The 25797-nt window shown below is 41.2% G+C and overlaps 1 protein-coding gene across 2 annotated transcripts in view; it reads right to left on the bottom strand.

The window, feature by feature from the left end:
- The window catches only part of LOC121524148 (growth factor receptor-bound protein 10-like), a 95535-nt gene that overhangs the window by 42841 nt on the left and 26897 nt on the right, over window positions 1-25797 (bottom strand). For both annotated transcript variants that reach the window (XM_041809394.1, XM_041809395.1), the window contains 2 exons: window positions 11786-12041; window positions 10345-10468 (listed from right to left, as the gene is read on the bottom strand). In XM_041809394.1, coding sequence (XP_041665328.1) covers window positions 10345-10468; window positions 11786-12041 — 380 coding nt within the window. The remainder of the gene's footprint in view (window positions 1-10344; window positions 10469-11785; window positions 12042-25797) is intronic.

Raw genomic sequence — 25797 nt, 5'->3', positions numbered from 1 at the left:
ACTTCTTTAAGGCACTTTTATCCCATTTTTGCCCTTTTCACCCATTTCATCTACCTTATGCCACTAGATACCACTAGTTTCCTATTTTTTTGCCCATTTCTGCCACTCTTCACTGCTTTTGCCCATTTTAGTCACTTTTCAATCATTTTTTGCCACCTGTAACTCATTTTTTTCTCACTTCTCATCCATTTTTGCTATTTTCTGACCCTTTTTCCACTTTTCCTCCCCATTTTAGCCCCTTTTCATCCATTTTTGTTGCTTTTTGACCATTTTTCCCATCTTTAACTTATTTTTAATGCTACTTAAGCTGTTTTTGCCACTTTCACTTAGTTTGTGGCTCTTGCAAAGGTATTTTTCAACAATTTGGCTCTCTGGTGGAGCAGGCTGAGTAACACTGCTCTAACCACTCAGAGCTCACCATCATCCCTCATGTTAATAATGCTACTAATAAAATCAGGAAATGTAAACGGCTGCCAAAGCAAATCTAATAGGCCAGTGATGATGGACTGAATAAGCTTTAGCATGAGCATCTGCTGGAGCCACTATAAAGACACATATGTAATCTACTACTGTACTGGACTGCTTCTAAAACCTGACAGAAATGCAGAGTCACATCTATTCATGGTAGCCTGTTCATTATACCCTAAGGACTTATCCATTTATGTCATCAAAGGCAGAGCAGGCCATAAACCTGTCATGTCACGCACATACACAGTTTTACTGACTCATAATGTAAGCTTTGAGAAAGACTGGAGCTTAGTGAAGAATGTTCAGATTCCAGCTCTACAGCTGCAGGGAGAGAGATCCTCTGATAAAACCATGCCAATGCAAATACAATGCAACTATCTCTGCAGACCAACGCACGGCATGTCTGAAAGTCTTGTCTGCGCTGTTGTGTAAGCCGTTCTCAATGCTTTTCAGACAATGACTGAAGTGACCATGCATGCATACACTTCACAGCCTTCCTCTCCCATAGCTTGTATGTTAGCTTACATATGACATTACACAACACTGCATGTCAGCAGTAGCACTGGAGCTAAAGGCCACATCTTGGCCAGTCTGCTGCTTGTCTTGCTGAACTTCAGTTATCAGATCAGTGAAGGTTTTATTTAATCAGCCCAAGACTAGTCAGACTCATTTTAAGCATTAGAGTGGATAAAAGTACAACATGGGTCCTCACGCATGCGGCGAAGGATCTAATCTGTGTTCAATCATGCTGTAAACATGTTAATGTTGGACGAGTACCACAGTACGGGCAAGCTAAGGATCTTGTTCTAACTGGCAAAAAATGCCAAGTTTAGATGTGTCTGATGGGACTATCTTGGATTTTCAGGCTTTGGCCTTGCCTCAAATGTTGAGCAAATAAAATTTTGATCTTGTGATGCATCATACAGAGGGGTCAAAAGTATTCACATTCATTCCTCAGGTAGAAGTATAGATACTAGGGTTTAAAAAGACTTCTGCAGAAGCTGAAGTATCAACTCAAGCTTTTTACTCAAGTAAAATTGTAAAAGTACTGGTTCTAAAGCTACTTGAAGTATAAAAGTAAAAGTCATGTAAAGGGGAAAAAACGCCATTAAAGACAAAAGCTTAGGCCATGCCACAGGAGCCTATAGAGCACTACCCCACCTCCCCAAAAACATGTTTCTAAAGGCCATAATGACTATAATGTTATATTAAAATGTTAATGTTGAAACATTTGGGATGCACCTGTTTCATTTATGCCCATCGAAAATGAACGCATTTTAGTACAATGCAAATACATTCAAGAACCATATATGTGAACTACTGAGCATTAACGTGTGTTTATGGAGCAGAAGATATGATGACTAGTTGCCTAATTACTGTAAGTGTTGTAATGGTGCATAAAGTCAAACGTCAGAGGCATGTTATCAATAGCTTTTGTTGGAATGTAAATGTTCATCCAAGCATACGTCTGCTATTTCCTTGCTGGAGTGTGACGTGGTCACATACAAACCAATAGGGTGTCAGAATGGTGTTATGTTTATACTTCTCATCCAACCACAATCAAATTCACTCTATATTTATCCGGACAGTTTTTTTTTTTTCTGAACGATGACAAGCCGGAATGAAAACAAGATGAAATGAAATAGGAGTAACGAGGCTATTTTTAAAATGTAAGGAGTAGAAAGTACAGATAATTGCATGAAAATGTAAGGAGTAGAAGTAAAAAGTCGGCTGAAAAATAATTACTCCAGTGAAGTATAGATACCCAAAATTTCTACTTAAGTAAGGTAATGAAGTATTTGTACTTGGTTACTTGACACCTCTGGCATCATACAACAAGACTAGGTTAAACCTAGCATATGACCGACCGCATCTACCTGGGATACCTTTTGAAATGCCCGTCTGAAGTGTGTGTTCTGGCAGAGTGATTGGTTTTCAGGCTGTGTAACTGTGCTGTCTCTTATGTCTGTGGATTGAGAATTGAAGGACCTTTAAAGTTTAAAATATAAAGCCCTGTAAGGCAGGAAACAGCTAACCTGACAAGCTTTCAGTGTGGCTCTCTGCCCTTGTTTTGATAAAGAAATGCTGTCCAGTTCTGACCAAAGTGCCGCTGTGGCTAAGTCCGAGCTAATCCCTCCACTTGCAGGCCTTGCAGACTCGCAACAACTAACTCTTTCACAGACTCATGCCGAAGCAGGTCGGCAGAAGAGCGAAAACAAAAAGCATAAAAAAAAGCTTTAAGTTTTGTTTTTCTTTATTTCTTACAGAAACGTGGTCCTGTTCTAGTAAAACAGCTGCAGTGCCTAAGCTTTACCTGAGGTAATCACCACAGTGGAGGCAGCCATTAAAGACGGCTTTCTGTACAACTAAAATCCGCCCATAGTGCAACCCTGTATGAATGGAAAGTAGTTATTCTCTTTGTATTGTGATCAGCCAAACTGTAGAATCAATATCAGTGTAAAACAAGAGTTTCAAAAAAGGCAGTACACCTCAAAATCCAAGTAATGGAGGACAAAACAATAACATCTCACTAGTCTATCTGGCTCACACCACAATGAAAAACACTCAGATTAATGCACTATCAAAACTTTGATTCAAATTACACTGATGAAAATAGTGGGATACCTAAGGGTGCTTTCACACTAGCAACATCCATCCATGCCTGGCCTACTTCTGTATTTACTCAGTCTGAAACAGCAGGTGGCAGTATGCACGTAGCTGGTTTACAACCTGCCAAGGAGGAGAAAGAAGAAGCTGCCATGGCAACCACTGGGGTCATGACCTGAGTGAAGATTGTTTTTGTTTTAACCTGACAAAAAGTTCATCCTGCAGCCATGGATGATTTAAATTCACTTTTAAGATGCCAGTAACGTCGCTCTTCATATCTTCCCATCCCCGTACAGCTCAGAGGATTAATGGGCTTGCAGTGCGTGGATACAGCAGCTTTTGAGGTGACAGACCACCTTTATTGCCTTTGCATCTCATCTTACTCCACAACAGACCGTTTACTGACTGGATTCTTATGATTTCCAAATTTTATTGAGGAAAAATATGAACAAACTGCTGCGTTGTGGAAAGAAGTTACGTTTTTACAATGACATCATAAAGCTGATACGGCGCTCTGTCCCATATCTGGGTGCGGTTGCATTCACATCTAATCCGAACCGTGCCAGAGTTGCACCCGAGAACATCTCCTCAAGTGGGCCCGGTGTCCCGGCGCGGTTCGTTTGCATTCACACTCACCAAAACAATTCAGACTTTGGTCTCAAGTGCACTCAGGTCCAGGACCGGGCCCCTAGGGTGAAAGCCACCTTAGATGCGCATTAGAGAATTATCATGGGTTCTAAATGTCCAACAGTCCAGCTCTAACGTTTTAGTCTCCTTGATTAAACCTAAAACTTCATTTTTTATTATCAAGAAGCAATTTTTTGCTAGTCTAAGGGCCAATCCCATTTTACCCCTTAACCCTTCCCCTTGAAACAGAGCTGTAAGAGGTAGGGGTGAAAACCTTCCCTTAAGAAACAAGACACCACTTAACTGCTGGACTGATATTTTTGTGCTTCTAGGCCAGTTTTACTCAACCCTGCTCAACCAAAGAGCCACATTTGTGAAAAAAACATCTGTAAAAGCCACAATCTAAGTGGTGGGAAGTGGCAAACATGGGTTTAAGTGGCAATAAAAATAAGTTAAAGGTGGCAAAAATGGTTAAAAAGTGGCAAAAAAGTGTCAACTAGAAAAGCACTCGAAGAGCACAGACCTCCACCATTAGCCCTATCTCCCAATATAAGAGTCCTTTAAAAAAATCCAGATCACTCCCAAAATCTAATCAGTTCTTCCTTATGCCATTTCTGACATTTCCTGAAAATTTCATCAAAATCCAACCACAACTTTTTGAGTTACGTTGCTAACAAACAAACTAACAAACAAACCCTGCCGACCACATAACCTCCTTGGCGGAGGTAAAAATGGGTGGAAAGAGGTGAAAATGCATTTAAGGGGCAATAAAAACAAGTTTAAGGTGGCAACATTTGTCCAAAAGCGGCAAAAAAGTGTCTAAGATGGGTGAATGGAGCAAAATAGGCATTACATGGCAAAACCTCAGTGAAAAGTTGCAAAAGTGGGGAGAAGAAGCGGCAAAAAGGGCCGAGAGTGGAAAAAATGGGTGAGAAGTGATGAAAAATGAGTCACTGATGACTAAAATGAGCAAAAATCAGCAAAAAAGTGGAAATATTAGCTATAAAAACCCAGCAGAGATTGGCAAAATAGGAAAAAAATAAATGTAATGGCAAAAGTTGCTTACATGGGAATAAAATAGATTAAAAATGGCAGAAAATGAGAAAAGGGGCAAAAACAGCAAACAAGGGCAATGGAAAGATACAAAAAAATAAAAAATAAAGGTTGACAATTAAATCCTACTGTTCAAAGTGCAAACTGATTAAAATGACTTGTAACGGATAATTTCTAAGGTCAAAGTTTTCTGGGGGAATCATATTTCAAATTTAGACATAAAAGAACCACAAATCATCTCAAAAAGTCGTTAACTTTAAGCCAAATTTTTCCCCACTGTAAAAACGAGAGCTAAAATGAGGTATCAAAGTAAAATACAAAAGTTCAGTAGCTCTAAGAAAGTCCAGACAAACCCTCTCTAAAGCCAGAACTGGTAGATTAAAGTCTCTAAAGACACACAAACCTCTAACTAAACAACCAAAGTGAACAAAATGAAGACTTTCTGGGAGCAAGACATGATGCAACATGGAGTCAAGTCTCAGACACTCAAACACACAAAAGCCCCTTTGTACAAACTGCAAACTTGCTCTCTGACTCCAAACCTTGTGAGATGATGTCAACAAAATGTGAAAATAATGCTTCGCTTTATCACAAGGGAACATGTGAGTGTGAAGTGAAGAAAGGCACCTGAGCAACTAAAAGGCAAGAAAGAGTGTCTAAAATAACTTTTATTGTTCAGGATGGGCATCCTGAAAACATCTTTGGGAGGGATGGAACATTCCTGGGACAGGAGGCTTTACCGGGAAAGGAAGGGCACGGCTGTGACACACACACATGCACACAGTGACGCGGCGAGGCCCGGGTTGAAGCGTGTGAACCGGAAATGGGCGCCTGTCTTGCTGGGCTAGCAGACGGATTCAGAGGGTTCAGAGAGATCCGACCAACAGACGTTCCCAGCCGTGTTCCCAGCTCCGCTGAGGAAGTCTGCGTTCTGTCTGCAGCATCCTGGAGACATTGCTTACCTCCTTCCACAACAAAACATGTCTGTCATCCTGTATGAGTGTGTATGTGCATGAGATAATGATGCCACAGTAACACACACACACACACACACACACCCACACACCCACACACACACACACACACAAATAAAGCCAGATAACCCAGGGTGAGCTGTTGTGTAATAAAAGGAAAGGCAGCTTCCAGCCAAATGCTGATCTGACCTGAACCTAACAGGCCTGTCAGCACATAAAGCACGCCCATACACACATGCACACACACCTACACGTTCTTTATGGTTGTGGTTGTCATTTTTTGATACTGTCAAAGCCTCCCCAGATTTTACCGGGGTATACAGTATTACCCCAGGTGTTTAAAAACCACAGGACACAGGGGCTTCATTCGACACAATGCTTCAGCTCTAAAACGGATGTTTATAAGGCAACATTTACAGACGCTGGAGTTTAAAGTAGCAGCATTATTTTCAGACTTCACAGGTGAACTGACTTGCATCAGCGCAGAGGGTCACATGATGCTTCTGGATATTTTCCTCTCCTTCTATGGCACAAGGACCCTCTCTTTTCCTTCCCTCCCTTCCTCTCAGATGATTCATGTCAGAAAGTTACACTTCTATATATCTAGACCAGTGGTTCTCAAATGGCGTGTCAAGGCACACCAGTGTGCCCTGAGGCAAGTCAAGGCGTGCCGCGGGGATCTGGCTGGGCCCCTGAAAAAACCCCAGAGAACGGGTCCTCTCCAGCTGTGATTTATTGATATCAGTGTATGAGTGTTGGATCAGTAGCATCCTGGCTAACAGTTACCTCATTTGGCAAGCTATTATTGAGTTGAAATTGGTGTTGAAATTAATAATTCATGCTGCTTTTAACAGAGTTAACCAATTTTTCTACCTATTACCCCACTTATTTTGCTGCATTTTTTGCAATTTTGCAACTTTTTAAAATACTTTTTTGCCACATTCAACCCCTTTTTTGCTACCTTTTTAAAACATTTAACCCTTTTTGGCCACTTGTAACACATTTTTTGCCACTTTTTTGCCACTTTCAACATGTTTTTGCCACTTTTCACCCTTTTTTCTGCCCCAAATGCCAATTGTTACCCATTTTTGACTCTGTCTTGTCACTTTTTGACCAATATTGCCATGTTTTTTTTCATCACTTTGAACCAAATTTTGCCACCTTTTGCCACCCCCAGTTGCCCCCTTTATCCCCCTTATGGGCCACATTGACCATTTTATTATTTAAAAAGTCTATTTTGTATTGATATGAATATGGTGTGCCTTGAGATTTTGGCTCAATCTTAGGTGTGCCTTGGGTGAAAAAAGTTTGAAAACCGCTGATCTAGATAAATCTAATACAAAGTGAAATATTTCAAGCTTTTTTGTTTGAATCTTGATGATCACAGCTTACAGATCATGAAAAACAAAAATTCACTCTCTAAGCATTAGAATAATGTGGTTGGAAGGTTTCCTGAGCCTTCAATCTCTCACTCTGTCGGTACACACAACCATAATCATTGAGAAGACTGCTGACTGGACTCTAGTCCAGGAAACAATTGTTGCCATCCTCCACAAGGAGGGTAAGCCACAGAAGGTGGCACAGAGGGTGCGAGGACCCTGTTGAAACTGGTAGGGTTTGTCATTATTAATTTTTTTATGCATTTTGAGGCTTTTTGGTCCCCTTATCATCCTCAAAAAAAGAAATTTGGCACACATATGAAGGGTGTGCGAAATGCGAGGTTGATGTAGGTTTCACAGATGACCCTCAGGAATTGCCCCATTTGCCCCACTTTTTGTGCTTCTATGGAACAGCCCCAAAAGGGATTTTGACCTAGAGTCATGAATTTTGGTGTGTAGATTCGGCTCAGGGAGCTCGACAAAAAAGTCTCCTGTAGCAAATCTCTATCTCCAACAGGATATCTGCCATTTTGAATAAATTATCCCAAAAAGGAGGCGTTTTTGGCCTGTTCCAGAGGTCATATCTGGAAGAACTCCTCCGAGGGATTACATCCCATCGACTTGTACTTTGGCATACTGCTAGATGAGACATGAATGATGAAAAGATGTACGGGACTTTATCATCAGTTGAAAGGTGTGGCCGTGGCGAGCCCTCAAATTAGCATATTTTTGGCCAAACAGGAAGTTGTTTATAACTCAGCTGTGCCTTGTCCAATCTGACTCAAACTTCCTGTGTTTATGGAAGGTCAATGTCTGCACATGTTCATATGTTCATTTTTTAGACTTGAGCTCTGAAATATTTTAATATTCTGCGACAGGGGATTTTTTGTGAGCTTTAATCATCAACATTAAAACAAATAAAGTCTTGAAATATTTGACATTGTATGGGAAGTTTCACTTCTTGAATTAAATCACTAGAAAAAGTGAACTTCTAAGATATTCAAATTTTTTTGAGATGGTCAAAACAGACAAATTGGCGTGTAGGCAGTAGACAGGAATTCTGTCTACTCTTTAAGCATCTTCACACACAGACAGTGGGGCAGCTGGTGAAAACACACACATTCTTCAGGAATTTATCATTAGTATCTGCTCATTAAACAGCACTGTCTGCATCATGGTAATAAAAAAAAAACCCCATAGCTATCTTTTAATACAACAGGATAACGTATTATCACATTATCAGACCATTCCTTGTCCAGTAAACAAAAAAAAAACCTAGTGCATTTCTGTAAATGCCATAAAAGCTATGTTGGTATGTCTAGACTCCCCGAGGTCTAAAGGTATTTCCTCAATACTTACTTTATTTTTGTCATTCACCTTTTTAAGGACACTCTCAGCTTTATGCATACTGAGGCCCATTGTTGTCTTAGAGGACTGTGTGAAGAGTTATTTCAGCCCAAATGCTGAATTTTGAGATCTGTCAGCTGAAAATGTTTGACTCTCTTGAGGAAACACACCTGGATGCAGCCGAGGGCCTCCACTTCACACCGGAAGTCGGAAAATCGCCGCCATATCTCGTCTTTTAATACCAGAAGTCACTTGAACTGACCACCTTCTTTGTTGTTTTCTCTGTGTGTCGCCGCCATGTTAATAGAGGAAAGTACGCCAGATAAAGAAATACTAGTAAATGAAATCATGCAAGATTTCATACTAACAGCGATAACGTTACATTTATTTTAATGAATCTATTTATGATCCAAATTCACATATCACTGAGCACAGACATAATTGGCTGGCTGGCAGGGAGCCGATGTAGCCGCCATGTTGCTCAGTGATACGTGAATTTGGATCATACATCGATTTATAAAAACTAATCTTATGTAATCACTGGGCTTGTTAATCTGAAAACTCCTCTATCAATATGGTGGCAATGCACAAAGAAGATAATGAAGAAGATGTTCAGTTCAACTGACTTCTGGTATTAGAAGATGAGATATGGCGGCGCTCGTCTGACCTCTGGAGGTGAAGTGGAGGTCCTCGGCTGCATCCAGGTCCCTCTCGAATGTTTTGGTGTTTGAAATAGGTTTACCAAAGTCTGAGCTTCACAAAAGTAGCAGAATATATAAATAAAATAATAGGTAAGTTCAGAGAACATGTCTAAAGTGACGTTTTGTCATGTTGTTGTTTTTTGAGCGTAAATGTTTTCTGTCATTCTATTTTTCTACTAATGTCTCAGATGAGATAAATGAGGCTGAATAATAACTTCAGCTTCACTTCACCATCATCAGAGATCAACAGGTCTAATTCTCTCTCCTAGCCTCTTCAGCAAAAACTGTGATAGGGAGGGCCTTAGGATTCCAGAGTGTCAATTGGTTGGCAAAAGTTTACGGACAATGGCACGAAGTGAGAGGTGACATGTGCCTGTTGCTCTATTATTGGCCCTGTAACTCCATGGGGGAATCACGTGGGATGGCAAATAACGACGGAAGTAAAAGATGAGATAATTCAGTTCACAGAAGTGTTTAAATGACGTATTTCTGTGGCGTAAAACAACAAAGATATTATTAAAAACAAAGTAAAACACAGCAGTGTGCGCCACCCTCAGAGGGTTAAGCATGTTCATTAAGAATAGTTTTAGGCTCTTTGTAACCTCTACTAGCCCTGAAAGCACAGAGGGACACAGAGATTGGCCCCAACATTTGAAAACGCATAGGGAAAGCATCTATTTAAAACATTTTATGGTAAAATAATGCGATAAAATACCCTCAAGGAGGCCCTACTAGTGGACACAGTTTTACTGAGGACTTTCTTAGTGGGCATATTTGACAAAGCACCTTCTATGGTGTTCTATAATCAGGAAAAAATAATTAAGTACCCTTTTTTGTGCCCTCTAGGTTGGTAAAGTGCTATTTCTGGTGCCCTGAAAGTAAAAAAAAACAAAACAAAACAAAACAAATTGCCCCTGAAGTCATGTGTCCAATACTGAAGGAAATGCAAAATTGTGTCATAAGGTCGTCCATATTAAGCTAACTTTATTACAGCTGTTCTGCAATTTGAGTGTACTGGTGTCCCGCCACATACAGCAGGTACCCTTTTGTATCTTTCTCGCCCTCACACACTGCCTGAAGGGTACCCATGTATTTAGAAAGCATTGAAGACTTACGGGCAGATATTCTCCAGTTGGTTGTATAGAGAGATTGTGTTTCATGGCAGATAGTGAGGGTGGGTGTGCTTACGTAGTTGTCGGATGTCTGTATGGGGCTGAGAATGGGAGAGCCAGCTGGGCTGCAGAGCTCAGGAAAAGGGTTGGGAATGGCCGGCAGGGATGCTGGACGCAGATGCTGCTCTTCCTGCAAGCACCTGCAGAGGGAGACACACCGTTACAGACTGTAGCCAGGGAAAGAAAGATAACACTGTGAGTGCTTGATGAAGGCTATCATTCTACTCTAAAAAGTCTGCAATGCAGCAAACTTTTTAGGGTTGTTAAATTATGTTTGAGATGGTAAAAAACTAACAGAAGCATACAGGGCAAAAGACATTCTAGAGCAGTGTTACTCAACCCTGCTCAGCCAAAGAGCCAAACTGTTGAAGAATACCTTTGCAAGAGCCACAATCTCAGTGGTGAGAAGTGGCAAAAAACAGCTTGAAGTAGCAATAACAATAAGTGAAAGGTAGCAAAGATGGTCAAAAAGCAATAAAAAGGGGTGAAAATGGGGAGGAAAGGTGCAAAAAGGGTCAGAAAGAAGCAAGAATGGGTTAGAAGTGACAAAAAAACTGAGTACCAGGTAGAATGAAATGGCCCAAAAGTGGCAAAAACAGGGCAAAAAAATCAGTAAAAAATGACTCAGATGAGCAAAAAGCAGTCTAGAGTGGCAAAAATAGAAAACATGTGATATTTTATGGCAAAAGGTAGCTTAAATGGGTAACAATGGGAAGAAAAAAGTGGAAAAAAGGGCAAAAATGGGATAAAAGTGGCAAAAATTGAAAAAAAGTTGCAAAAATGGGATAAAAGTGGCAAAAATTGAAAAAAAGTTGCAAAAATGGGCAAAAAAGCGGTATTTCATGGCAGAAGGTAGCTGAAATTGGTGAAAAGTGGCAAAAAGTAGCAGGATAAATGGGTCAAAAAAGAGGAAACAAGTGGTATTTACTGGCAAAAGGTAGCTTAAATGGGCAAAAAGTGGCAAAAAAATGGTGAAAAGGGGCAAAAATGGGATAAAAGTGTCGAAAAGAAGTGGATAAAATGAGCAAAAACTAGGAAAAAAGTGGTATTTAATGACTGAAGCTAGCTTAAATGGGCAAAAACTGAATAAAAGTGGCAAAAATTGAAAAAAGTGGCAAAAAATGGGTAAAACGTGGCAAAAAAAGTGGTATTTAATGGCAAAAGGTAGCTTAAATAGGTGAAGAATGGCAAAAAATGGTGAAAAAAGGCAGAAAAGTTTCCCTTTTTTTAAGATTTTCTTGGGGAATATCATTTAAAATGAAGACATAAAAGAGGCTCAAATAATCACAAAAGAGCCACATGTGGCTCCAGAGCCACAGGTTGAGTATCACTGCTCTAGAGTATTCTCCCTGAGGTGATACAAAGGTCTTCTTTAGTGTTTTTCACTTAGCCAGGTAGAATTTTGAGCTCTTCAAGAATAAAACAATGATATCAGTGCAAGGTGCAGGGGCATCTACCTGACAGCTTGAATGTGCATTGGCTGGGAGTGCCGAGGTCTCTCTTTGGAGGGGGAGGAAGGCGGTAAGGGTGGGGTATGACGGCGCTGGGCCTGCCCATGTCCTGGGTAGACAGGGTGCACGTGCTGGTGGTGGTGATGCTGGGTGTGCATGTGTCCGTTATTGAGGAGCAGAGCAGTATCTGCCTGCGTCAAGTACACGCTCTCCATGGAGGAGTTCATGTCGTTCACCAGCTGCTCCAGGTCCACGTCATCGTCTGTGGGGGGGTGAAAGGAGAAAGTGAATGGCGGTCACAATCAAAGCTACAGGGCAGAAATATCCCAAAGGTGTTGCCTTGGTGAATCCAGTGTTCAGCGGCTGATCAGCATTAAAACTCATTCTCAATCGAGCATGCCTGTAACATTCTCCGCAAATCAGATTAGACATAAGTGAATTTGCTGAGTTATGAAACAGCTCTAAAGAAGAAAAACAACGTATCATTTCCTTGATCTGGGAAGTTGATAGAAAAGGTCAAACAAGACTAAAGAGTCTGCTAAAAGAAATTTGTAATGATGGTCTTCATTCAGCAGGTGAACCATGCACATATTCTTTCTTATCATAGCAATGAATTCAGACTTTGAAATCTGTTTATTCTAATGCTGATTTTGCATTAATCTGCTGCTCCTGTATTTACTGTAGCCTACTGTAGGGGTGTCCAAACTTTTTAACGCTCTATGACAATATCAAAGTGAGAAAAACCAATCTGATACAGGTTAAGATATTCTCAGTGATTAAGTATGCCCACATGTCTAATTAGTGATTGAAAAGACAAGAAGCCAACCAATTTCAGGATTTTAGGGAAGCCAATCAGATTTCAGGGCCCTAATTGGCCCCGGCTAGCACTGGCTACGTACCTGGAACTCTACTGGTTGTGCTATCTGCTGTGGTAATCAACTAGGGCGTTATAATAAAGATATTTTTATTTTGGTCTCCAATATATTTACCATTTACAGTTTATTCTTAGTTTAATCAGAAATGTAAAAAAAACATCAAGAAAAATTCTTCTTGTCAGAATGTTTGTCTAGAGAATTAGCATGGCCGCACTGAAACAAAGAAGTACAGTCGGGTCAGGCGAAAGTTTCATGTTCTAACGTGGGCCAGATTCATTTTACCTGTAAAATTTTACCTGTGGGCCATTCAATAGTGGACCGTAGGGGTGTAACAGAATGGGAAAATTTCAGTTCAGTACCTACCTCGGTTTTGAAGTCACGGTTTGGTACATTTTCAGTACGATTAAAGCAAGTAAATGACAGATTATATGTTTTTTAAGATCTATTTTTGGCCTTTATGCCTTTATTTGATAGGACAGCGGTGAGAGTCGAAAACAGGGAAGAGAGCGGGGAGAGACATGCAGGGAATGGTGCCACGGGCCAGATTTGAACCTGGGTTGCCTGTGTACATGGCGCGCACCTTTACCACTCGACTACCGGCGCACCCCCAGATTACAATTTTTTAAGTGTATTAAATTGTATTACAATAAATAGGCTGAATAAATTACATTTAAATTATCAATAATGCTGCAACATCCTTCCAAAAGGTCTTCAATAAATGAAAATACTAATAAATAAATAAACACATTTTGAATTACTAGGTTATTTTCATTGATATATTGACATATTTATACCCATTCTTTCAACACTAAAATTTCCCAGCCAACTTGAACGTATCATCATACAACCGTGCTTTAGCTTTTTAAGTATGCTAATTAGCATATTTCCTGCCGATTTTAACACGGACTTCAGCACTGGATTACTTTTTTAACCAATGGGACCTACTACAAAGTTTGGGAGAACTTTTCATAGCCCGTCTAGGTGGTTTAAGAGGTTAGAGCCCTGTGAAATCTGAGGATAACTTTACCTATGACGTAGCTGCAGACATGATGGAGTCCCCTCTCCCCCTCCTCTCAGGCTGATAGTTGAAGGTAGAATTAATTTGATTCATAAAACCAGAGCACCATTGTTATAATAAAAAGATCTAAAATTATGGGAAGTTCATAACTGGCTGGTGAGACTTTTTATTGTTCCTCCTCATTACAGTGATGTTCTTGTGTGAGTGGAGCTTTTCAGATGCTTTGATTGGTCCGCTGGATGACGTGCTGTCAGCGACACAGCTGCTGAATATTGTCAGCGCTACAGTTGTTGTCTTTGTCCACTGTTGTATTTGACTGGGAAACAAAGTGTTCCTAAACAGGACACTTGTATCTGGGAATATTCAGGCTGTTGCTGTCATTTTCTGTGGTACCAATAGGCCCGTACTGAATCAGTACGGTACAATACACGTACCTTTACACCCCTAGTGGACAGTGGGCCAAATTTGGCCTCTAAGCTATAGTTTGAACACCCCTGACTTAATGACAAGTTCCTTTAATTAGGTTTGATCTAATGTTTAAAATTAAAAATGAGCACTTGTAGTTCAGTTTCACTAGCCACACCAAGACCTGATTATTGCCAGAGCCTTTAAATGGAGAAATCCCTTAAATAGAAGCTATCTGACCAGGTGAAGTAGGCTACAAGATCTCAAAAAGCAATGCATCATGCCACCATCCAAAGGAATACAAGAACAGATGAGAAACAAAGCCACTGAAACCGAGAGTCCTGAAAGGGTTACTAAACTATATCTAAGGCTTTGGGATGCAAGAAAACCACAGTGAGAGCCATTATCCACAAATGGAGAAAACTTGGAACAGTGGTGAACCTTCCGAGGAGTGGTTGGCCAACCAAAATGACTCCAAGAGTGCAATGACGACTCATCCAGGAGGTCACAGAAGAACCCAGAACTAGGGGTGGGTAAAAATATCGATTAATCGATGCATTGCAATATTTCCTCCCCCAATTCAATATCGATTCAGCAAATCCTCTGAATCGATTCACCTCCTGGCCAGTGGGGGCCGCTGTGCGTGTGATTCGCATTGTATGGACGGAGGCCGCACTGACCAAACAACAACCAACCATAACCAGGTTATGTGAGGTTTATCACAATTTCCAAGAGGACAGAAATACTATTTAAGTTTACATGCACTTTACTTTTTCAGTGTTTATACAGAACTGTCATGTTTTCTACTTTTGTACTCCATATGCTCAAATAATGGAGCGGCCGACTCAAAGTCCAGACTTTAATTCCACTGAGATGCTTTGGCATGACCTTAAACAGGCCGTTCATGCTGGAAAACCCTCCAATGTGGCTGAATTAAAACAATTCTGCAAAGAAGAGAGGGCTAAAATTCCCCCACATTGATGGGAAAGACATTTTCACCAATGCTTACCTGCAGTGGTTGCCACCAAGAATGGCACAACCAGTTATTAGGTTAAGAGGGCCATGACATTTTCACATGGGGCCAAGTAAGTTTGGATGGCGTTTTTCACTGAATAAAAATCATCATTAAAAAACTGTAAATGTTCGATCTCTAACGGTGCAATGCTTGTGCCCAAGGGTATAAATTCACTATAATCAATGGGGATTGGGAAGCACGAGAGGCACGGCATGTTAGTTAGCATACTGCAGGAGCTTCACACATTACCATCTCATTCCACTCATCATGCCTCTGTAACTGCCTCTACGTCGCCCCAGCATTCTGCTCATGAGGGCTGCTGAGTATATGCCTTCATATGGCTCTCTGTCAGCACCAAATAAGGCTGTTGCAAGGCAGTGTTGGTATTCCAACTAATCGAATCGTTCTTTAACTAAACTTTGGAGGGCTAAATGTGGCCTACACTAACGCTTTAAGAACCAGAGTTCAATAAAAAGTGCAGAAGCAGGATAGAAATCCCTCTTTCAAAGCTTGAAGGCAAAATTAAAATAAGTCTTGGCCAGTAGGTTTGTTAAAGCTCCTCTCAAGTGGAGCGCAGTACGTGCTGTCCTCCTGAATCTGTGTGTGGATATGTGTGTCCAAAGCCCTTTGGTCCTATGTGCGTCCCACCCCAACACCACACACAGAATTCCTGACATTCCTGCAGGAAGAAATTACAGCACTCTGGGAGCGTTCACCAGCCTGTTCATGGCATATGGTGACCAAATGATCAGGACAAAGTAGGACACCCAAACATACGCATGCACTCAGACAGGAGAGCCTAGGACACCATGTACGCTATGCAGCACTGATGAGCATGTGTATTTAATCATAAAGATGAAGTGCACAGCACTCTGTTTACTTTTAAACACATACACCACTCACTTCACAAAACAGCAGGAACTGACCACCTGATCTCAAATCACAAAGAGCTATGCAAGACACACACTGACATATGCACACATAAAGGACAGTCTGGGACACAAGGTCATGTGATGCTGGGGTTCATGAGTAGGGCAAGGGTTGGGGTGACACAGAGGGGGAGCAGACACAGTTGGAAGAGACGAGGAGAGCACATGGGGACAGCCAGAGATGGTTCTTACGCAAGCACAAAAATACACTGTGCCTTTCTGACAACAGACATATTGACTCATCATGGCAGAAAAAGCTCCATCGTAACTAACAACATTAACCATGGCTATCTGTAAGTCATAGCAATGTCACAGTGAGCCAGCATTTACAGTGCCGTGAAAAAGTATCTGCCCCCTCTCTGATTTCTGATGTTTTCGCATATTTATCACACTTAAATGTTTCCGATCTTCAAACTAATTCTAATATCTCACAAAGACAACCCAAGTAAATAGAAAATTCAGTTTCTAAATGATGATTTTATTTATTAAGGGGAAAAATCCAAACCTATTTGTCCCTGTGTGAAAAAGTAATTCCCCACTTGTTAAATCATGAGTTAACTGTGATTAACTACAGTTCTTGGAAAGCTGAGTTCAGTTTCACTGGCCACACCCAGGCCTGATTACCTCCAGATTAGTTGAATGTAGAAATCCCTTAAATAGAAGCTGTCAGATCTTGGCAACAAGATCTCAGAAGGAAACGCATCATGCCACCATCCAAAGAAATTCAAGAACACATGAGAAACAAAGTGATTGAAATCTGTCAGTCTGGAAAAGGTTACAGAGACATTTCCAAGGCTTTGAGACTCCAGAGAACCACGGTCAGAGCCATTATCCACAAATGGAGAAAACTGTGAACGGTGGTGGACCTTCCCAGGAGTGGTCAGCCAACCAAAATGACTCCAAGAGTGCAATGACGACTCATCCAGGAGGTCCCAAAAGAACCCAGAACCACATCCAAAGACCTGCAGGCCCCACTGGCTTCAGTTAAGGTCAGAGTTCATGACTCAACCATCAGAAAGACACTGGGCAACAATGGCATCATGGGAGAGTTCAAAGGCCAAAACCACTGCTGACAAAAAAGAACACAAAGGCTCATCTCACATTTGACTAAAAACATCCTGATGATTCCCAAGACTTCTAGGAAATATTCTGTGGACTGACCAGACAAAAGTAGAACTTTCTGGAAGGTGTGTGTCCCATTACATCTGGAGTAAAAATAACAGCATCTGATAAAAAGAACATCATGCCAACAGTCAGACATGGTGGTGTCAGTGTGATGGTCTGGGGCTGCTTTGCTGCTTCAGGACCTGGACCACTTGCTGTGATTGATAGAACCATGAATTCTGCTGTCTACTAGAAAATCCTGAAGGCCAACGTCTGGACATCAGTATATGACCCCAAGCTCAAGCACTCTTGGGTTATACAGCAGGACAACGACCTGAAACACACCAGCAAGTCTGGAGTGGCCGAGTCAAAGTCTGGACTTAAATCCAACTGAGATGCTGTGGTGTGACCTTGAACGGGCAGTTCATGCTGGAAAACCCTCCAATATGGCTGAGTTACAACAATTCTGTGAAGAAGAGTGGGACAACATTCCTCCACAGAGATGAGAAAGACTCATCAGCAGTTATCACAAACGCTTGATTTCAGTTGTTGCTGCCAAGGATGGAACAACCAGTTATTAGGATCAGGGGGAAATTACTGTTTCACACAGGGACAGATAGGTTTGGATTTATTTACCTGAATAAATAAAATCATCATCTAGAAACTGAATTTTGTATTTACTTGGGTTGTCTTTGTGAGATTCTCTGGTAGGCCACCTTTAGTGTTAGGTAGACCAGGGTACCTCAACCTTTTCAGCCTGCAACCCCCAAAATAAAGGTGCCAGAGCCCGGGGACCCCTACTGTTCCTGAAGGTGGTTGGACACAGCCATGCACACTCAAGAATATTGCAGACAAGGGTGTCCATAAGGGGGGAAAAAGGGGGAGGTCTCTGGGACCCAGCCAAACTGGGGGCCCATGGAAGTCAGCAAAATCATGGTTGATTGTGAAGTTAAGCTGTGAAAACCATATTTTATATTTGACCTGAATAATAACCACTCTTATCAATGGAACAAATATCTTTATTTATTCTTTGTGTAGTGAATAAACTTTAAGTGAAAATAACTTTTTTTACAAACATAATTAAAATTGTTTAAACAATGCTAAAATTGGTTGATAATGGCAAAAAAAAGGTGGAAAAGGAGGTAAAATTAGATTTCTGAAAAATAGATTTGGGTTAAAGTGGCAAAAACAGGCACAAAAGTGGTAAGAGGGGATTAAAAGTGGCTGAAATGGTCTTTAAGTACAAAAGATTGATGGAAAGTAGGTGGAATGGGATGAAAATCTGATATAAACTGGCAAAAATGGGCTGTAAAAGGATTGATAGAGGCAATAATGGATCAACAGTGGCAACAATAGGCAGAAAGTGACAAGAATTGGTTTAGAAGAGGCAGAAAAAAGTGACGGAAAGGGTTTAAAATGGATAAAAATGGGTTTTAAGTGGCAGAAATGTTCTAAAATTGGCTAAATTGATGTTAAAAAGTGATGAAAAAGGGTTGACATTTGGTAAAACTGGTGTGAAGTACCAACAGTGTAATTTTAAAAAAATATTCTTTGTTTTTTTTAAGGCATCTGGTGACCCCTTAAGAGTGTCTTGCGCCCCCAAAGGGGGTCCGGACCACAAGGTTGAGGACCACTGAGTTAGACTAATCCAAGGCAGAATAATACATGCTTTATAGGTGAATATGCTCAAAGAAAACAAACAGCCTTCATTAATAAACATGAATGGCCAACAAAGGAAAATATCCCATTAATGTTAAGGATTTTGACGTTTCACCTCTGCGCTGATAGCTCATCTCTACATTCAGACACAAGTCAAGAGCAAACTGCATGAAGCCGCCACGCTCTATAGGAATGTTGGAGCTTGAAGATTATTAGTGTGGTATGTTTTTTAAATCAGACACTGAGACAGAGCAGCTAATGGACCAAATGAGCATGACTTATGCCGTCATTCGCAGTCCTCATTCTTTATTTGTAAGGACGACAAGAATCTTCTGCTGGTCTGCTTCGGTCTAGGTATGCGATCATGACAGGTGGGGTTAGCCGGTAGCTATTAGCTCGGATGTAGCTGTAGGAAAGCAGCAGTTTAATCAGAACTGGAACCGATTCTTTAAAACAAGAGCAGAGAGCCACACCTAAAGCTTGTCTTGGCAGAGAAAATGTTTCTGCACATCACTTTTATTCACAGAGAAGCTCTGCTCTTAACTATCTAAGGTGAGTGGAAGCCTGTCAGCTTAAGAGTAGCACATGCACACAATGTTATTTTGTCTCGCTCTGATTGGCCCGTCATGAATGTGACAGGCAGAACATTCCTCCAATCACCTTTAGGGAATGGTCTTGTTTCACCCTGGATTACCAGCTGATCAGTCTCTGTGCATATATCAGAAGTAGTTTCACCTGGGTTCTGCAATTTAGTGAGGGCAGAAATGGAATTGGTGAATGGACCAGAGCATGCATAGCACTTTTTACACTGCAGGTCCCATTCACTCATTCACACACTGGTGGCAGAGGCCTCTACGTCAAGTGTCCATGAGTATTTAAAGCATTGGGAGCAGTTTCAGTGTCTTGCCCAAGAACGCTAAAGCCTGGCATCCACTGTGTGAATTTCATCCAATTTAGACACAAATTTTGAGTCACAACACCCACTTGGAAGTCTCACTGACTGGTCGGATGGATCTCTGGCATGTTTGATATTTTGGTTGACTGCCTGCCCACACTCAAAGGCATGCCTTGAAAATGTGCCTTCCCTGACTACAATAATGGAAATAAACGAGCAGGAAATAGGCCTACCTGCAGACCTTCGGTTGACAGGGATAGTGATGCTGTTTGTGTGTTTGACTGAGAGATGGTTAGAGGGGTGGTGAGAGATATCGAGAAAGAGAGAGATGGTTGTGAGGGCAAACCTAGACTTTACAAAATAGGGCAAACATCAGACTGGGACTTTGCATGCAGAATTATGTAAATCCATCCTTGGTGTCCAACAGAAAACACCAAGTAATGCATGCAGAGCAGAATAAGGATGATACCCATTACTCATCAAAATACAAAAGAGAGCATTCAAATTTTGTACTGAAAGAAATGCTCCATAATAAAGCCCTGACCTCCACAGAGACTGCTGAGAGCGCCCCCCTCAGACAGCCAGTACAGAGACTTTGCTCACCCACAGAGTCCTTAGAACCAAAACCAACCAGCTTAAACCCAAATGTTCAACAACAAAGAACTAGTTCACTCATTGGCAAGAATTGACCAAAAACAAAGCAAACTGGAATTCTATTTGTCCCAAAATAGGGAATATGCAATTGTAGATTCCTTAAACACTGTGACTGAGGAACTGTATGACGATGCACAGACTCAATGTATGTATCTGAATCAAAGCTGGATCTGTGCACCCACTGCAGCCAACAGAAGGTGGAAACAGAGCTGCACTTTCCAGCCACCTGCCTGTTGTACATCAGAGAAAAGTTCTTTCCACTCTTCAACAGCAGACTAAAATAATTCACCTGCATGAGCAATGAACAGAAGCTTCCATATCTGCTGGGTGAAGGTCAACACTGTATAAATGCCGCAGCACATTAGATGAGCTGAAGATCCTCAATCCCCACATCACCATGATATGGATTCCTGCAAATTTCAAAAAGAAACAGAATCTGTACAATCTAAAGTTAAACTAAAGTTAAACCCATTTTTGATCCCAATTCTAACACTTTTTCTACTATTATTAGTATTATACTTTTGTAAATTTCTTTGGAAATGAAACTGTTGAATAAATCCAACTGTAAATTAAATCCAGAGAGAGAGAAAGACAGAGAGGATATGCCTTTTTATGACTTTTTCAAAGCTAAGTCCATAGACATATGTCATAGTCTGTCCTGAGTTCACTCTTGCGGTGTGAGCTTCAGCTCGTGAACGTCATAAACGTGTCAGTCACACAGCGTGAGCCGACATTCCACCGCAACTGCTGTAGAGCTGGCTTGAAACTGCACGGCATACGCCTGTCGCTGACATGCAACCACTGGGAACCAAACCTGGGACCGTTCAAGATGATGGACTCTACTGCTGAGCCTCTATCCTCTTAACTCTGGGAGAGGAAGCTTCTTCTGATAAGCCATTCAGTATTTTAGGCTAGAGGAGACGATGGTGATATGATGGCGTTCCCCCTCCTCTGTCTGCTGGCTTGGCCTCATTGCAATGTTGGCATTTGTTGGTGAAGCCAGAGGGCGTGTAGCATGCCAACATTTTCCAGCCTATCTTCTGCAACTTTGTGTGTAAATTAACTGATAAGGAATTCTTGGTAGCATCTGGCAATGATAACTCACAATAAAACCATGGCAAATTAATTCCTGCAAGATCTCAGAGTGAGTTTGTCTCATGAAAACCTGCCATCATTTGTCTCTGACAACAATCGAGCATTTATAAAACACAGCTGGTTGACATTTTTACGAAGAAAGTATTTGGTTATTTTGTTAGCAATTAAAAACAGTCTGATAAAAATTCACTGTGCTATATTTTGCATTTGTTCTTGTTTTTTTTTGCTATAGTATATAGTATTTTGCAGAAGGCACAATTTTTTTTTAAAAGAACATAAACAAAACGGTCTGAGTAATAAATTATACATTACTTGCAGAGACTACAATGAACAAATAAACCTGTAAGCAGACCTGCCGATAGCCAACAAAGCCCTGATTGCTTTACTGCCAAAACACACCAAAACACACAAGATAATCTGCGTTTTTATGGTGTTTTTCTCTATAAACGTTAGAGTTAGCTGGCTTTTCGGACAAAATGAGGTCATGAGTTGCTGGTTTGTTTGTTGGACCTGTATCTTCATCTGATATTAGGCTCCAGATTTGGGAAAATAATCTCATGGCGACTTTTTTTACCCAATATTGCGATTTAATAAGCGATTATTTCTTTAGTTCCTCATCTCATGCATTTTACAACAAAAACGAGCAATTGGATATGAACTGTTGTACTAATGGGAGTGGTATTTTTTTATATGATTCTCATATTTAATAAGATAAACATACAAAAATAAAGAAAATTTGACTTTTTTGTACACTATTCTAAAAATATGGCAATAGAATGATTGCATGACAGCATTCTGCTGCAAAGAAAAAGTTTTATACTGGTATTTTGACACAAATTTGGCATTACGATTAATTGCCCTGCCCTAATCTGATACCAGGATTACCAGGATTAGTCCTGACTTTCAGACCACTATTTGACAGAGAAGGCAGGCAGTACAGTTTGATTTTGTCCTGTGTTTTTCTCAAACTAAATGACTAGTTTCTGTTTCTGTGAGTCAGTCTGTAAGGACTTGGGCTGGAAATCGAAGGGTCGCCGGTTTGAGTCTCGTTCAGATCATATCTGGACTGGCCCGGTAGCCAGAGAGGTGCCAGTTCATTTCCCAAGTACTATGGAAGTGCCCAGCAGCAAGGCCAACACTCTGACATCTGTCCTGTCAGTGTGTGGTTGCATGTAACTCAGCCTGCGATTAATAGATGTGGAGTGTAAAGTGTGAATTTCCCTTCACAGATTAAAAAAGTGTCTTCTTTGTTACTGCTGGACTTTGTAACAATCTTTAATGTGAAAGTTTACTCAGTATTTAATGATTTTAATAAGTGTTAAACGCTTAAATTCACATTTGAAAGGTTACTTTGTACTAGTGATGCACGATAACTATTTTTCTGAACCGATACCGATAACCGATAATTTCCTACTCCTGATGGCTGATAACCGATAATAACTGATATATTTTTTTCAATTGTTGATTTAACAAAAGAAGTTTATTTGATGTGTTTATGCACATCTGGGGGTAAGAAGGGGTTACTATGTAGAGAGCAAAGATATTTATAACTAATTTTAACTAATATCACTCATGTTTTTCAAAACACGAAGAACCATTCTGACTTTATAACTGTCATTATAGTTCACTTTTTTTAGTTAAACATTTGAGTACCAAGTACAACATACACAAACAACTGACATAAAACCAAATGATAACAGGCTGTTATGCTTAACAAATGGAGATATTTGGGGGTCTGTTTTTTTTTTTTGTTTTTTTTTGCTTAAGCCAGAATTAAAGCGAGCTGATGTTTTACATAAAGATTAAAAATATGCACTGACATAAGTCATATCAGAGATAGGTTAAGAATGTAAAGTCCACCGTGGTCTGTGGCTAAACTTCTGTCCCTAACGTCGATCAGACTGAATGAAACCACGTCAAACAGAGCAGGCAGGTACACGTCTTTGAAAGTAGCGATGGATCAGGAGACTGTCAGACTGATTTTGTTATTATAGCGTTGCGCCTTTTGGCTCTGGTAAACTTTCTGCAGTTTTCAATGCCTGCTAATGCTCGCTGCTAATGCTCGCCGCTAAGGCTAGTGGCTGCTGCCGCTTCATTTTAACGTCGCTAGGATGATGACTCTGAAGTGACTTATAAGATCCGTCGAGGACTTCTTTCTACTCTTTGCGACCTTTGCAGAGCAAATTCTACACACACGGTCATGTTATCCTCCCCGTAAATACTGAATAACACCACCGTGTTGTTAGTATTTTAGCACAGGGGCTGCTACTTTCTCTTCTTCTTTGGTGCTTTAATAGCAGGTCGTGTACTGCGGCGCCACCTTCTGTTTTGAAATGTGTAGTCTTCTGAGAAAGAAAACAAACGCCAGCACTGCCGTGCTGACAAAAATATATATGTTATCGGGGCTCGGCGTAATGATATCGGACCGATAAGAATGACATAATAATTTCCTGTTATCGGCACGATAACTATCGGCCCGATAGTTATCGTGCACCCCTATTTCGTACATCTATTTCTAAGGACAGGTGCATCGGCGGGCAAGGTATCCAGCAAACATTTCAAAGACAACACCTGCACATTGTCCAACTTGCAAAGAAAAGCGGTGTTTATTTGCAAAGCTTTGGTACTAAACACAGGTCGCCTGATGAAGGTCTAGTACTGAAACACTGCAAATAAATACCCCTTTTCTTTGCAAGCTGGACAGTGTGCAGGTGTTGTCTTTGAAACGCCTCAATTCAAACATCCAGAATACCGGCAGTGCAGGAGAGAGGAGTAAGTGAACTATGTCTTCACAAGACAATCGCCTGCCTTAGCCTAATGGTAAAGTCCGCCCCTGTTTGAAAGCGAGTGTTGTCTGTTCTTCGGCCTTGTGGTGGAGTGAGCGTATGCGTACAAGGGAAGTGACATCATGGGGAATGCGGAAAGGGGCAAACTGAAGCAAAAGGCGCAACGATTTTGGATTTTTTTTTGGAAAATCTGTCCATATTTGTGATTTTTCTATGGCACCAGTTTTGAACCAGTACACCCAAGAAGTCTTCTGAGAGGAATCAAGGACAACTGGAGCAAAGCAAGTGTGTGACAAATTGAGACAGACACACAGACAATTATAGTAGTTAATATGAGTGACTTTGGAGGACACCACACAAAAATGAAATCATAGAGATGACAATTAACAATGTATTTAAATCTTGGATAGATACAATATATTGCCAAAAGTATTCACTCACCCATCCAAATCAGTGAAATCAGGTGTTCCAATCTCTTCCATGTCCACAGGTGTATAAAATCATCACCTAGGCATGCAGACTGTTTCTACAAACATTAGTGAAAGAATGGCTCGCTCTCAGGAGCTCAGTGAATTCCAGCGTGGTACTGTGATAGGATGCCACCTGTATGTCACATATCCAGGTTGACCTAGTTAAGTTACTTTTTCCCTCATGTTTCTAGTCTGTCATTTCCTGTTTTATTTTGGATACTTACCTTGTGTCTCTTTTCCAGATCACTCCTTCCTGCCCATCCCTACCTGTTTCCCTGTGTCCTGATCATCCTCATGTGTCTCACCTGTGTTGATTGTCGAGTGACTGCACCTGGTGATCCCCGGCTGAGTGTTCCCCTCCTCGTGTATTTAGCTCATTCACTCCCTGTCTGCTGTGCGAGATCGTCTTGTTTCCTTTGTGTCCAATTCCTTCGAGCCTTACTTCTGATTGACCTTCGTGATTTATTTGACCCAGTTTCCCGTCCTAGTTTCCGAGTTAGCCTGCCGTTTTTTGTACCTCTGCCTGCTTGTTTTGACCTCCCGTGTATCGAACCTTTTTCCTGATTAAACGGACTTGAAAGTGCTTGATTCCTGTGTCTGCTTTTGGGTCCTTTGGTCCGGCAAATCCCGTTACAGTACGATCTCGCCAACAATGGATCCAGCAGACTCTGACCCGCTGCGACAGGCGCTCAAAGCGCAGGGTCAGCGCCTTGCTCAACAGGATGAGCAAATTAAAGCGCTTGGACAGTTAGTGCAGCAGTTGGCCGGACGACAAGAGACTACCACGGCTGAGTTGGGAGCACAGCTCAGCACCATCACGCAGATGATCCAGATCAACCTGTCGAAAAATGATAACGCTCCTCCTCTGCCTCCTGAGCCGGCTACCCAGCCTTCTCTGCCTGCAGCGTCTCCCTCACTCGTTCCCCAGCTTTCCAGACCAGAGAAATTCTCCGGGGATTCTGGCGACTGCAAGACGTTCTTGACACAGTGTGAGCTTCACTTGAACTCAACGCAGCTGCCTTCCCCTCGGACCGGGTCAAGATCGCCTTCATCGTCTCTCACCTGACGGACAGAGCCAGCCGTTGGGCCACTGCGGAGTGGGGCAGGAGATCG

The sequence above is a fragment of the Cheilinus undulatus genome, linkage group 16 (assembly GCF_018320785.1).
Source record: "Cheilinus undulatus linkage group 16, ASM1832078v1, whole genome shotgun sequence".
NCBI classification, from domain to species: domain Eukaryota; kingdom Metazoa; phylum Chordata; class Actinopteri; order Labriformes; family Labridae; genus Cheilinus; species Cheilinus undulatus.
This window is presented reverse-complemented; position numbering and strand designations above follow the sequence as displayed.